Source organism: Lachnellula hyalina, assembly GCF_007821495.1.
Source record: "Lachnellula hyalina strain CBS 185.66 chromosome Unknown contig00204, whole genome shotgun sequence".
In the NCBI taxonomy this organism is placed as follows: Eukaryota; Fungi; Ascomycota; class Leotiomycetes; order Helotiales; family Lachnaceae; genus Lachnellula; species Lachnellula hyalina.
Genome location: NW_022157318.1, coordinates 1 through 12633, shown reverse-complemented (window position 1 = coordinate 12633; position 12633 = coordinate 1). Strand labels below are relative to the sequence as shown.

The window sequence follows — 12633 nt, the reverse complement described above, 5'->3', positions numbered from 1 at the left end:
AAACCCCGTATGTTTTCGGTATCTTAAACGAATTGCCTATTTAACATAACATTTTGAATTCAAGTCGTTCTCGTCCAGCACGACGCGTCGTTACTTTCTTTATCTTATCGGACTAGCGCCTCGGCCCGCGATCGCGATTAATCGCCGCCACCAGATCGGACCACACATCATCGTCAACAATTTCATCTTGGCTGGGTATTATGGCACTTTCGCATCTTCTTCATGGACGACGGAGACTTGGATACGAGGTCCAAAATCCTGCAAACAACCTTGGCTGAGATCTCTTCTCGTCAAGAAAACAATGATTCCGAAGAGAACTGCTGTGTTATTTGCCTCGAAAGAATCACCGAGTTAGCCATCGCCCAGCCCTGCAAGCATGAAAGTTTCGATTTCCTCTGCTTGATCAGTTGGCTTCAGGAACGGGCTACATGTCCACTATGTAAGGCAGAAGTTGAGACCGTTCAGTACGAGTTCAGGGAAGACAGAAACTTCAAGACTTATAATGTCCCAGCTACGAAAGCTGCTCAGCCGCCACCTTCAGATACCTCGAGACTCAGCTTGGACCCTCGGTCGAGAAGACCGTATCATTCCAGACGACCATATGAAACTCCACGATTTCTGCCGACTCCAGATGAAGCCGTACTGAGACGCCGCCACATATACCGAAATCAACTATACTCTCTTCATGTTGGATCGAATCGCCTCTCGAGGTTCAGAGACTTGACTCCGCAACTATTCAATAGAGATGAGGAGCTGGTATCTCGAGCACGGAAATGGATACGCAGAGAACTACAAGTCTTTGAGTTCTTAAGTCCTGATGGGCCTTCATCCTTAGACCGCAGAGCGAACAATGCTGAGTTCTTGCTGGAATATATCGTGGCGATTTTAAAGACATTGGATATTCAAGCCAGTGGTGGTCAGGCGGAACATATGCTGCAAGATTTCTTGGGAAGGGAGAACACAAGACTATTTCTTCATGAAATGAGAGCCTGGCTAAGAAGTCCGTATACCTCTCTAGAAGACTGGGATCGAAAGGTCCAGTACAACGAAGGCCGTAGTGGAAAGGAGTCAGAGATTTCCACGCCAAATCAAGAAATGAGGGGAAGAGGATACAGGGGCGTTGGACGCCCTTCACACCAACCTCGAGATGGCGGACGGTATTCTCCTTATAGTCGTCCTAGCCAGACAAGACCGGATGGTTGAGCAAGGCCTTTTCTTGATAGACTCCACATCAATTGCTAGCCCACTGTACGCGGAGTTGCAAAACTCTATCCCGCAGTCTTGAATTTGGGATTCCATATACCTTGCGCCCATTACCTAGCCATCAAGAGTCGGGCAATGGCTCCTGAGCAATCCATGCCGATGCACATTCACATGCACTTGAGTGATTCAAAGCTGCCGATTTCTTTGATTGGAGGGCATATAGTAAGGCGAATTCATCAATCCAACGATATTTCCAACGATCTACAACGTCAAATTAGATTTCACATAAGACTCTTGACTCGAAATCAGTCGCCTAAAATATTTCAGACACACAGAATGCCTAACATCAACAGCCAAAGTACTGGCTTTGACGCCGCCGGCGCATCACACTTAATCGATCCAGCCTCAGACGACGCTATCGGTACCACTGTCGAACATTCGGTTGGAAGGGGTATGGGATACAACTACGACGGCTCTGATTTGAGAGTTGAATCCACGGGCAACCATTCGTCTTCCAGTCAGGCCCATCGAAGTTCGACCCTTCATAGCACAAGCCGGCCTAGAAGAGGTATGAGAGATGCTAATGCAGATGCCAACTATCATGATATGGTGGCCGAAGTTTTAGTCAGTCGGATTGCTGATCGAATACAAGCATCAGACTTGGTCACTCCTAGCACTCATCATACAAGTAGGCCTAGAAGAGGCACAGAAGATCCTTTCGACGGCTCCATTCGCGAAATGATAGATGCAGGATGGTTTGAACGTTCCGAGGCTTTTCGAACAGCAAACCTCACAATCTCTTACACGGACATCTATGGCGGCACATACGAGTTTCGCCCAGACCCCGCTTCGCCTTACCTCGAGCACGACTGTCCTGAGCGCTATGCCCAGTCTCCAAGCGCTTACGAACGGCATGTACGAAGACGCAATGCCAGTTCTCGGCGTTGATATCACCGGGCAACCCCCTCGAGGGACAGATACGCAGGCGCAGATCCCATGGTTGATATTTGGATGTATACATGGTATCTGACAACTATGGTAGACATTTTAGGGGCTTGCGCGATAGACATCATGTCTCCAGCTCTTATGGGCATTAATGCCCGTCCATTCATCGCGTCACTATCAAGGGCAAAGACGAGACAGTCGACCGATTCTATGACCTCTAAGCGGAGTTTTGAGTAGGCTAAGACTCGCAAACCAGAAGTGCAGAAATATAGAAACTCGTTAAATTCAGCAAGTGTAATTTGATACCCCATGTGAACCTAGGTAGTCATTCCAACTTTCATTTACAAACCACTCACTCCATTCTACCCTACTCACTCTACCTTAATCCCCTCACTCTACCCTAATTCCCTCACCTTACACACCAAACTCCAAACCCCCAAATTCCAATGCCCAATTTCATTCCACACCTCACTCACTTATACACCTCACCATCGAAGGATTATCCTTAGCGCATCAGCGCATTAGCGCAGTAGCGTCGAAGTCCCGTACGCGAAAAACCCATCCCTCATCGGTCTCCCCGAGTCGCGCCACTGCCACCGCGTGTCTCTTGAGGGAGAAAACATGGATAGTGCCACTGTTTGTCTTTGGATAGAGAAGAATTATGGGTTGTGCGGTTCTGTATCGGGAAGGCGGGCAGGTGCGACTTGCAACGTATTTTTGGATGGCCAGTTAGAGGGAGGGAGGGAGGAGTGAGTGAGTGAGTGATTTTTGGATTTTGGCTGGGAGGATGGATGGGTGGGTGGATGGAGGGGTTTTTGTTTATGTTGGGGGAGGGGAGGGGAGGGGAGTATTGGTGTTTAGCTGTGGGGGGTTTGTGGTGAGGGAGGGTGAGGTTTGTGATGTGGTGCACCTTGTTGCTGGTGGTACGGTTGGGGATACAGCTATGCATATTGCGAGATGGAGACTGAGGATTGTGTGTTTCTTTGCTGTGTATATATACCTTACTAAGCCGTATCAAAATCAGAACATCTAGTTTGTAGACACAGAAAGAAAGCAAAGAAAGTAATGCGCCCTCATAATGCACGTATTTGTTCTTGTAGGAAACGTTCTTGGATAATGGCAGCTGCACTCTAGAAACCGCGTTGCGAGAAACCGAAACCTGCTGCATTGATTCGGAGCATAGCGCTAGAAGACTACTCCTGTTTCCACGGTACTCGCGTGCTTCAAAGCAGCGGCAATAGCTTCCCTCGGTACTGAGAAGATGGCAAGACGGTGCTGCAGTGGATGGAAAGGGAGATGGCGATATGGAGTTCGAGGAGAGTGTGTGGGAATGTAGGGTTTGGAGATATTGGGGCGTGAGGGAGGGAGGATGTGTGGGTTAATGAGCGGAGTGTTGCGAGTATGTTGGGTAGTGAGAGTAATAGAGAGGTGGGTTGGTCAAAAGAGTGTTAATGGAATCATTGCAAGGAATCATTAAGTCAGTACCCTATACTTTAAGGATATTAATCGTAATGCTTGCTACGAAGCTGAGCGAGGTTATTCAGAAATTATCGTGCATTAAAACGCAGACAATGAACATGATCCTCCTTCATTCCTTCCTTGAACATTCTTCACCAAAGCAAAATAACACAAAACATAACAGCAAAGAGACAGCCATTTAACGACGTAGGATCTTCAAGATGGTACTTCCACACCCGACTCCCAAGAATCGGTACGGCGTTCCCGAAGTCATCCGTACCAGGACCTGTGTCGGGAACCCGTGTCACGGATCAGGATGCCAGTGCCTTTTGAACAAGAAGAAGGTGAGGAGCGAAAGCAGGTCAAGAAAAGGGAGAAAGGGAAGGTGGAGGATTGATATAAGGGCAGGGTTGATGCGTGACGGGAGTGGCGGTTTGAGGAGGAGATGAGGTGGGATTTGGGCTGAGGAGGGGTAGTGGGGGTGGAAATGAGGGAGTGTGCTGGACTGTACAGTAGCTGGGCTGGCTTGTTTCGAAAGACATACTGTACTTACTGTAGCTGGACACATGATTGGTCCTGTAGGGTTGATTGACAAGCTGTAGTGGTTTAATATCCAATTGAAACAAATGGGCTTGTAAATAATTTATCTGACAACATGACTGCCGAGAAAAGGTTCTAGGTTTATAGGATAAGGATGCCATGAAACATGAGATCTTAAATAAGGGGTATCGAGGACACGTGACACGGTATCTGCCTGGCGGAATGAAGGGAAGGGTACAGTAAGACAGTTCTTCAGCTCGCAGCATGGTTCCCTTTATTGAATGAAAGTACATGCAAGTACAGTACATGAAATCCAAGAATAGGATTCGTATTCACTCATTATGGTTTACCGGGCGGGCGTGCCGGCTTGTGCATTGCAGTACAAGGGGTGCCGAAACTTGGGGAGGCTTTCCGTGTCATGTTCTAGGGACTCGAAAAAGGTTTGAATTGCGTTTGGAGGCTGTGTAGAGGAATGAAATGAGATGTTGGGGAACGCTTCAGCAGCGGATATCCGTGAAGGTTCGCAGTTCCAGAAGCACTGGTCTTTCTTCGTGGACCATGGCAGTCGGTACGGAGTACGGAGTAGGACAGCCAAATATCCGAGGTTTGGCGGTTCTGAACTATTGGCACTCTGCATGCTGGCATGTCACTTGGCAAGGAAGACCCAACCCATCCCATCTTTAGAAACCGGAGTGAGTCTGTTCATGAACAATGACATTCACGCGTCGCGGTGCGCGCTTTCTTGGTGAGTTTGACAGATTAAGGTAATTATATCCGCAAGGCAATTGTCAGAGCACACCCCTGACCACTCTTCATCATCCGAAAATCCCGTGAGAGTCCAGACTCTGTGGCCTTTGCAGTATTCTGCTCATCAGTCTGACTAGATATGGACAGATTTGGACAGATTTGGCAATGTTCCTGCATAAACTTTCATAAATCACTAGATGTGCAGAGAGTGAAAAGTGTGAAAAAGTGTGAAAAAGTGTTCAGAGTGCAGTGCTGACGCGACGGCGCGGGGCCGCGCACTTATTGGTTGAATCGCGGCAGATCATAGTGCGACGCTCGGTGCAAGCCAAGCTCTAGAGATCACGGGCAATTGGGGACGGGCCGGTATGGATAATGGAGTATGAAAAAGACATTCAACAACAAGAGTAGAAGACTACTGTATACTATACTATACCGGTGGTATACTGGTATTAAACACCGTAGATGTTACAGGTATTTGATGAGCATGTTACCTTACCTTGGGATAAATACAACAGAATCTTGCTTATCTCTCCATAGAGTGCACTCGTGTTGAGCAGGAGCAGGATCCCCCCATGCCAGCGCTTGTGCCAAGAACAGACAAGTACCCAAATTGAGGGTGTGCCTCTAGAAGAAGCTGTAGATAGAACAGATCTTGATTGGCACGAGAGATAGACTTAGACCCGTTCCTGACTAGCAGCGGGGCCGACATAGTCCCCCCCATTGGCCAAACAAAGCAAAAGCTCCCATTTTCACCCGCTGGTAATCTCGCTTAACTCTCTCTTTCGTCAGCCCTCTCAATACTCCACTCCCCCGTCTCGCTCTCGCAGTCTCTTTCACTTCTCACTCCTGACTCCACCGTACACGAGCCCATCGCTGTCAAATCTCACACCACACCACACCGTCGTTGTCGATGTCTTCCATTCACTTGCAATAATCTACATTTTTGTTTCCAGGCACATTCGTTACGGCCTCGTTTTGTTTCCCCATCCATCATCATTGCATTGCATTGTCCCCAAACAACAAGTGCAGTTGATCCATCCCGACCTTCATTCCTCGCGTGTGTGTTTCAACCTGTGAACCACTCGGACAGCACATCTTGTCCTGCAAACGGTCGACTCGAAACATACACGACCCATCCATCCATCCATCCGTCACGCACGAGTCTTTCGTCACCGACGAATCTACCATCAACACCACCTCCTCCTGCGACTGCTGCTATTCACTCGCCCTTGGGAGAGCGAATCATCTAACCTGCGGACCGCCTTCAACGCGCGAGTGTTGTGTGAATCTTCGACCCGACCACGCGATCGAGTCGACCAAAACCCATCAACCCCGACCTGACCTCTTCCACGACCTCTAGGCCGCGGCCATCCCTACATCCACAACCCTCTACACCACATCGGACATCATGAAGTCGATATCCTCCCTCGTTGTTTTCGGCGGCTGGCTGTTGAGTGCTTCGCATGTCGCTGCTTACGGTGCCTCATCTCCTGGGCCCGTGGTATACAAAGGATGTTATTCTTCCAGTACCGGCTTGACGATGAACAGCTCGTACACATTCAATACTCAGGGCTACTGTCAAACACAATGTGCGCCCTTGAGCAAATCTGTCCTGGCAACCAAAAGCTCGACCGACTGCTGGTGCGGTAACGAACTACCACCCACCGCCGATTTAGTTTCCGATTCGCACTGTGATGCTCCTTGTGCCGGTTATGGATCAGACATGTGTATGTGGAATGAAGTCTATTGGTACGAAACATGACTGACATGAAAAATAGGTGGTTCTAGCCAAGATTATTGGAGTGTCTGGCTAAGTGGAGTGGCTTCGAGCGCCTCCACAGCTACTGCAGATGACACTTCAACAACATCATCCGCTGCCCAGTCCTCCATCGCCTCCACCGCCACATCCGAGACATCTACTACACCAGCTGTTGTTACCGCACCCGGATCCACCGTTGTAGTCACAGCAGCCCCTGGTACAGCAGAATCCTCAGCAGCTGCTAGTACTTCCGCGACACCAAAGAAGGGGGCTAACAAAGCCGCCATCGCTGCTGGAGTCGTTGTGGGCGTTGTAGTTATCAGTGCAATTGCCGGAGGAATATATTTGTTTCTCCGGAACAAGAAGAGACGTGAGGTCGAAGAGGAGTATAGAAGAAATGCTGCGGTTAGCACCTATATTGCTAGTGGTGGCAAGCCTCCCAACAGCAGCGGTGGTGGTTCATCATTCACCGATACTCGTCTTGACCAAGCTACCATGGCTCAGCGAAGAATGAGTGATGGTAGCATCGCCGACAACGAAGATTATTCAAGAAGGATCCTCAAGGTATGAAGTACCACTGACAATGCCCCTGTAGCCTTTGCTTATATGTATACATTTAGGTCACCAACGCTTGAGTCATCCACCATCTCACGACGAACGAGTTCCTACGTGCTTTAGCCTCTCCTCTGTCATCTCGGCGTTTATGGTCCCCTGGGTACAAATGGTCTGGTCTGGTCTCCCTCCTGTGCTTAGGACCGCTGGTGTTATATGTGTATAGGTGTGGCGTAGCAGGGCGAATGAACTCATACTCTTTATCTAAGAGTTATGTTTGCTATTTTCCATCTATCTACGATACGCGGACGTTCAATAAACAACGTCTTTCACACCGTCCTGTCCTTTCAGAGATTTCTTGCAACTTTGCCCCCTCAAGCGACTCTTCCTTTTCGACACGCGATCCTTCAAAGACCTTTTATCGATAGAAACCCATTATAACTCTCGAACCCCCCTTGGACCTATCATCGACGTCTAATGGAACGCGAAATACCCTACCCCCGCGCCTCCTTGCCTCGATCTGAATATTGTATACTAAGTCATCTGTTGGAAACGGATGGCGATGGAGGAAGAAGGCGGTGGATTATGTCTGGAATAGTATAGATCCGATATAATGAAAATGAAAAACAAGTACATTGAAACTAGTCGGGCAGTGCTTTTCTGTTGCTGAATATCTTGCCTGTTTTTTGAGACCTGATACTCCAAGTGGAGAGTGCCATGCATGACCTTTATGTGGCTTTGCGTCCAGCAAAACGTCATAGGCTGTTTTGAGATCCGTTCCATCGATCCATCGCGTTCCAGGAGAGGATGGGTGTTTGTGTTTGTGTTTCCGAATCATTATGCGTTCGTTCGTCATCGGCTCCAATCAATCAGTACTGTAGTTTTGGATATTCTGGATGCATGGATAGACATTATCTGCCTTGATGAATACTTTGCTCATACTATACTGTATCTATGTATCTCTCAGTCACGTAATTAAATACTGTACAGGTTCTTGAATATATTCATGTGCAGTAGGTACTGTACTTTGCATTGAAGCTTAAAACATACCGCTACACATTGGGATCGAGAGAGATGCTATAGCGATGGATCGTCGCTCTATGACATGTGTGTGTGTGTGTATTTCGAATCTTGAGTAATGATTATTGATTGTCGATGTGTTGGCTGTGCTGTGCTGTGCTGTGCTGGAGTATGCTGGGCTGGAGTGAAATGTATATCATTACTTTACTACTGTATTCTTACTCTACTTGAACTTGTATTTGAACTGTCTGACAGACAACTACGTACGATGTCCAAGTAGTTGATTGAGGTGGAGGTCTGGTCTGATCTAATCTGATTTGGAACAAATCACTGTATACTAACACATTCAGAGGGACACTGTCAGAGGTCAGAAGTAATATTGCAAAGGTGGAAGCCGCACTTATACATTTATCCATCTCAGCCAAGGACAGTGAAGAACTCACAAGTGCCAGACCACCAGAATACGAGACCCATATCTTTGATGACCAGTCAGACCTGCTGGACTTAGAGTGGCCTGCCGATGAACAGAATGCGAACCCAGGGCAGCAACAGTCGATTCACACGGATGCTCTCGGAACAGCAGTTTCATCTGAAACCACCAATGTGAAAATAGAGGGCAACTGCCACGAGAAATCCCAATCCACTCCATCTTCTTCGATTACGCAACCCTCAATAAAAACCGACTTGCCAGTGGTTACACTAATAGAAGACGCATCGGCTCCCTTAGAATCTGTTTCTAACCAAGCCAACCAGAGCAATACAGCCGGGATTAATAGCTCATCTTATTCACCCGTAGTTGGAGCTTCGCCAAAAGGTGACAGTGCTCCTCATCGTGCCCTTTACACCAAGTCAATCCCAAGTAATACAAAATATGATCTGCACCGAAATAGCAGTGTCGAAAACACAAGTTCGCCGGAAAGTCCTTTCTACAATCTTAGTCCGTACTCCGATCCCGACGTTTCCTATGATACTGTTAGGAACTCTAAAAATTCCGCTTTATCAGATGGTAGCGATGGCCTGGGGGTCGGCGCCGACCAGATGGAGCATGTCCCAAGCGAGTCTCTGCCATATTTGATCCGCGCGGTGATGAAAGCGAATGCCGAGGAAGTTCGTACGCTTCTGGAATTCGGCCACGATATTGAGTCTCGCCATCCAACCAGTCATCGGACAGCACTATTGCTCGTCGCAGCTCTTGGCCACATACAGCTTCTACAGATGTTACTTGCCCGGAATGCCTGCGTGGATGCGAAAGATATACACGGCCGAACAGCCCTGCACTACGCTGTATCTGAAGGCCATTTCAGATGTGTACAATTGCTTCTGCTTGCCGGAGCTTCTGCTACCGTCTACGACAGATGGGGTGAATGCCCGTTGCACAGAGCGGCTCGATATGGTTCTCTCAACAACGACGGACTCAAAATGCTATTATCACAACATCCGGACCCTTTACGACTGCGGACAGCTTGTGGTTTCACAATTCTCCATTTAGTTGCCAAATGGGGCTCGTCAACTACGGCAAAACTTATTTGCGAGACGCTGCAAACTGTCGAACATCGTCCAAATTGTCCCATGAAGGTCATTGATAGCCACCCTATATCAGAACCATGTGACTGTCCACTGGTCTTTCCAGGGCTGGATATCAAGTTCATTTGGGTCAAACTGCACTCCAGAATGCTATCTACCGTCGAGCCCCAAAACAAATAGAAATGTTACTCAAGTATTCTCCTGTCGCTGTAAATGCACCTCAGCCGAGGGAGCGCTTTTGGCATAACACCGATTTACAAGGTGGGGTCGAATGGGAACGCCCGCTTCACTATGCCATCAGGGTGAAATCAATGAGCGGAGAAGTGCAGGAACACTTATTCGATATCCTCCTTGAAGCTGATCCAGACCTTAGTCTTCTCGACAGTCGCGGCCAGACTCCGTTAGAAGTGGCGATTCTCTTCAAAAATCAATCTGCTGCTCGAGCTCTCCTTCATCGTAGAGCACCTTTCATTGGTACCAGTGATAGCTCAGGGAATAAGTCATTATTAGGCAATGCCATGGAACAATTCCCCCCAACAGTTTTGTTTGGACTGCTGTCGTCAGCTTCAAGGTCAAAACTAGTCACGAGCAGAGAGCTCGACGTCGCATTTATTCACGAAGCGCAGAGAATGTGCAAATGGGATTATATCCAAGTATTCCTAAAGTCTCGACGTGTGTCCAAAACATGGCTGAGAACAATTTTGAATGAAGAGCAAACTCTCGAATTCGCTATTAGAGAAGCAAATGAGGATGCAGTCAATTCCCTTCTTGACGCTGGCGCTGAACCTGCTACCAACTTTACAACTTCTGAGGTCGAATGGTGTCAGGCTGTTCACATTGCTGCCGAAGGATGCAGTACCCAATCCTGAAGATTTTGCTGCGGCATGGTGTTTCAATTTTGACTAAAGATTCCGCTGGTCGTTTACCCTTTCACCATGCTATTCAGTATTCTGATTGCAGTATGATCAAAGCTTGCCTCGATGCCATGATATGTGAGTTGGATAGAACAAGTGAAGGATTCGACAAAAGACTTTGGAAGTTGATGTATATTGCAATTGGACTGGCATGTCGCTACGGATCTGTGGAGAAGGTGAAGCTCATTCTAGAACTTGCAAAAAAAGAGAAAGTCCTAGAAACATTTTCAAGTGGAGTGTTAGACCTAGCTGTCGCACTGGGCCATACACATATCGTGGAGTATCTCCTTGAACAAGAGTATGACCCGCAGGACACACGCAAGATGCATGGGACTTTACAGTCTGTCCTGGAAGTGTCTTTTCACCCCCTATATTCTGCCAGGGGTCAACTGCCGAACAAATTGGTGGACTATGAAGAATGTAGAGCGATCATTCAAGGAGTAATCGACCAGAAGGAAACGAAACCACTAGGTCGAACTTCGAAAAAGAAAGAGAAAAGCTCACGTGCTCGGAAGTCTGGATAGGCGGCAATCCTTCTCTCGACCGTTAGTTTCTCCTTCGCCACGAACAACATTTATGAAGGGAACGATTTTCACTATACCCTAGGAGATGATGGTCGGCGGCGGTGTGGATGGCTTTGCTCCCAATCTAAATCATCGGTGTCTATACATTTATATTAATGGGCACCATTTTTACACAGTTCGAAACATTCATTTGTTGTTCGCACCAGTAAAGGGATGTTGGTTTGTCTTACACTTAGCTTTGGGTAGGCTTTATATATATCGGGGTACTCCGAGCAGAGGAATCGATTCAACCAGACGATCTACAAGCAGGACCACCACAATTGTCGATGAAATACACGGTGAACTTTCCTTCTAGGCCCTACAAGAGATGACTAGACAAGGGGTTCTGAATGATTACTAGAACATATGGGTTTTGGTCAATGACTTGATGATATGAGATGAATTGCGTTGATGCAAAGGAAGAAATGATATATAGACCCATATGGATTACAAAGTCTCCCGAAAAACAAAATGTAACTGTCAGTTTTCTTGACGATGTTGGAACACCGCCGTAAACTCACTTCATGCTATCAGTCACCCCAAATATTGAATTAATCCGTCTACGAGGAGAATATATCAAACAAAGTGACAGCAACATTGAAAAAGGGGGGCGTCTCGGGCGGAAGAACAAAAGTCCGCCTTAGCGACCTCGGAGCACATCATCGCGATCGCGACTAGAACACTGCACGCTACTAAAACCTTAGACCTCCCAAGCTGGTCCAAACACTCACTCACTCTCCCCAATCCGCTCTATTTATTTTCTCGAGCTCTCTTTACACCTCCAGATCTCATCTCCCTGCTTGAGAATTAGCAATTGGGAAAACAAGAAAGGAATTTCAACTTATTTTATTCCAAGAGAGACAGGTCAGAGCGGTGAATAAAAAGAAAGAGAGATGGCGGACATAGCAGCTGAGATTGAAGAGGGGGGTTTGAAACGCACGTTGAAGGATCTTTTTGCGGGTGCTGCTGGTGGGATTGCGCAGGTGCTTTTGGGTGAGTTTGTGGTTTAGTCAATTGGGTGTTTTGCTTTGCTTTTGCTTTGTTCTGGGTTGTGTTGTGGAATGGATTGGATGATGAGAGAGAGAGAGGGGGAGTCACGTGGAGGCAGGAATGGGAGGGGAGGGCAAGCAAGCAAGTGCTTTCGTTCTTCCTATGCAAAGGAGGGGATTTTGTTATTGCGTGTTGGAAATGAGATGGGGGAGGGGGGAGTATCAAGTGATACTGAACCCAACATCTATTCTCAAACCTCACTTCGATTCAAATTCTCACCAGAACTAACACCCACCCAGGCCAACCCTTCGACATAGTAAAAGTCCGTCTCCAAACCACAACCCAATACCCCAGCGCCCTCGCCGCCGCCCGCACAATCTACGCGCAGGAAGGCGCGCTCGCCTTCTACAAAGGCACC

The 12633-nt window shown here is 47.7% G+C and overlaps 2 protein-coding genes across 2 annotated transcripts; both read left to right on the top strand.

Annotated features, from left to right (window-relative positions):
* Positions 1-222: 222 nt before the first annotated feature.
* LHYA1_G008342 (putative RING finger protein) lies at positions 223-1203 on the top strand (the record flags this gene model as incomplete). The annotated part of the gene is made up of 1 exon (XM_031153262.1): positions 223-1203. One exon carries the CDS (start codon positions 223-225, stop codon positions 1201-1203), a length of 981 nt encoding a protein of 326 aa, XP_031001880.1.
* A 5098-nt stretch (positions 1204-6301) lies between these two features.
* wsc1 (Cell wall integrity and stress response component protein) lies at positions 6302-7222 on the top strand (the record flags this gene model as incomplete). Its single annotated transcript, XM_031153261.1, has 2 exons — positions 6302-6620; positions 6672-7222. 2 exons carry the CDS (start codon positions 6302-6304, stop codon positions 7220-7222), a joined length of 870 nt encoding a protein of 289 aa, XP_031001881.1.
* Between the last annotated feature and the right edge of the window lie 5411 nt (positions 7223-12633).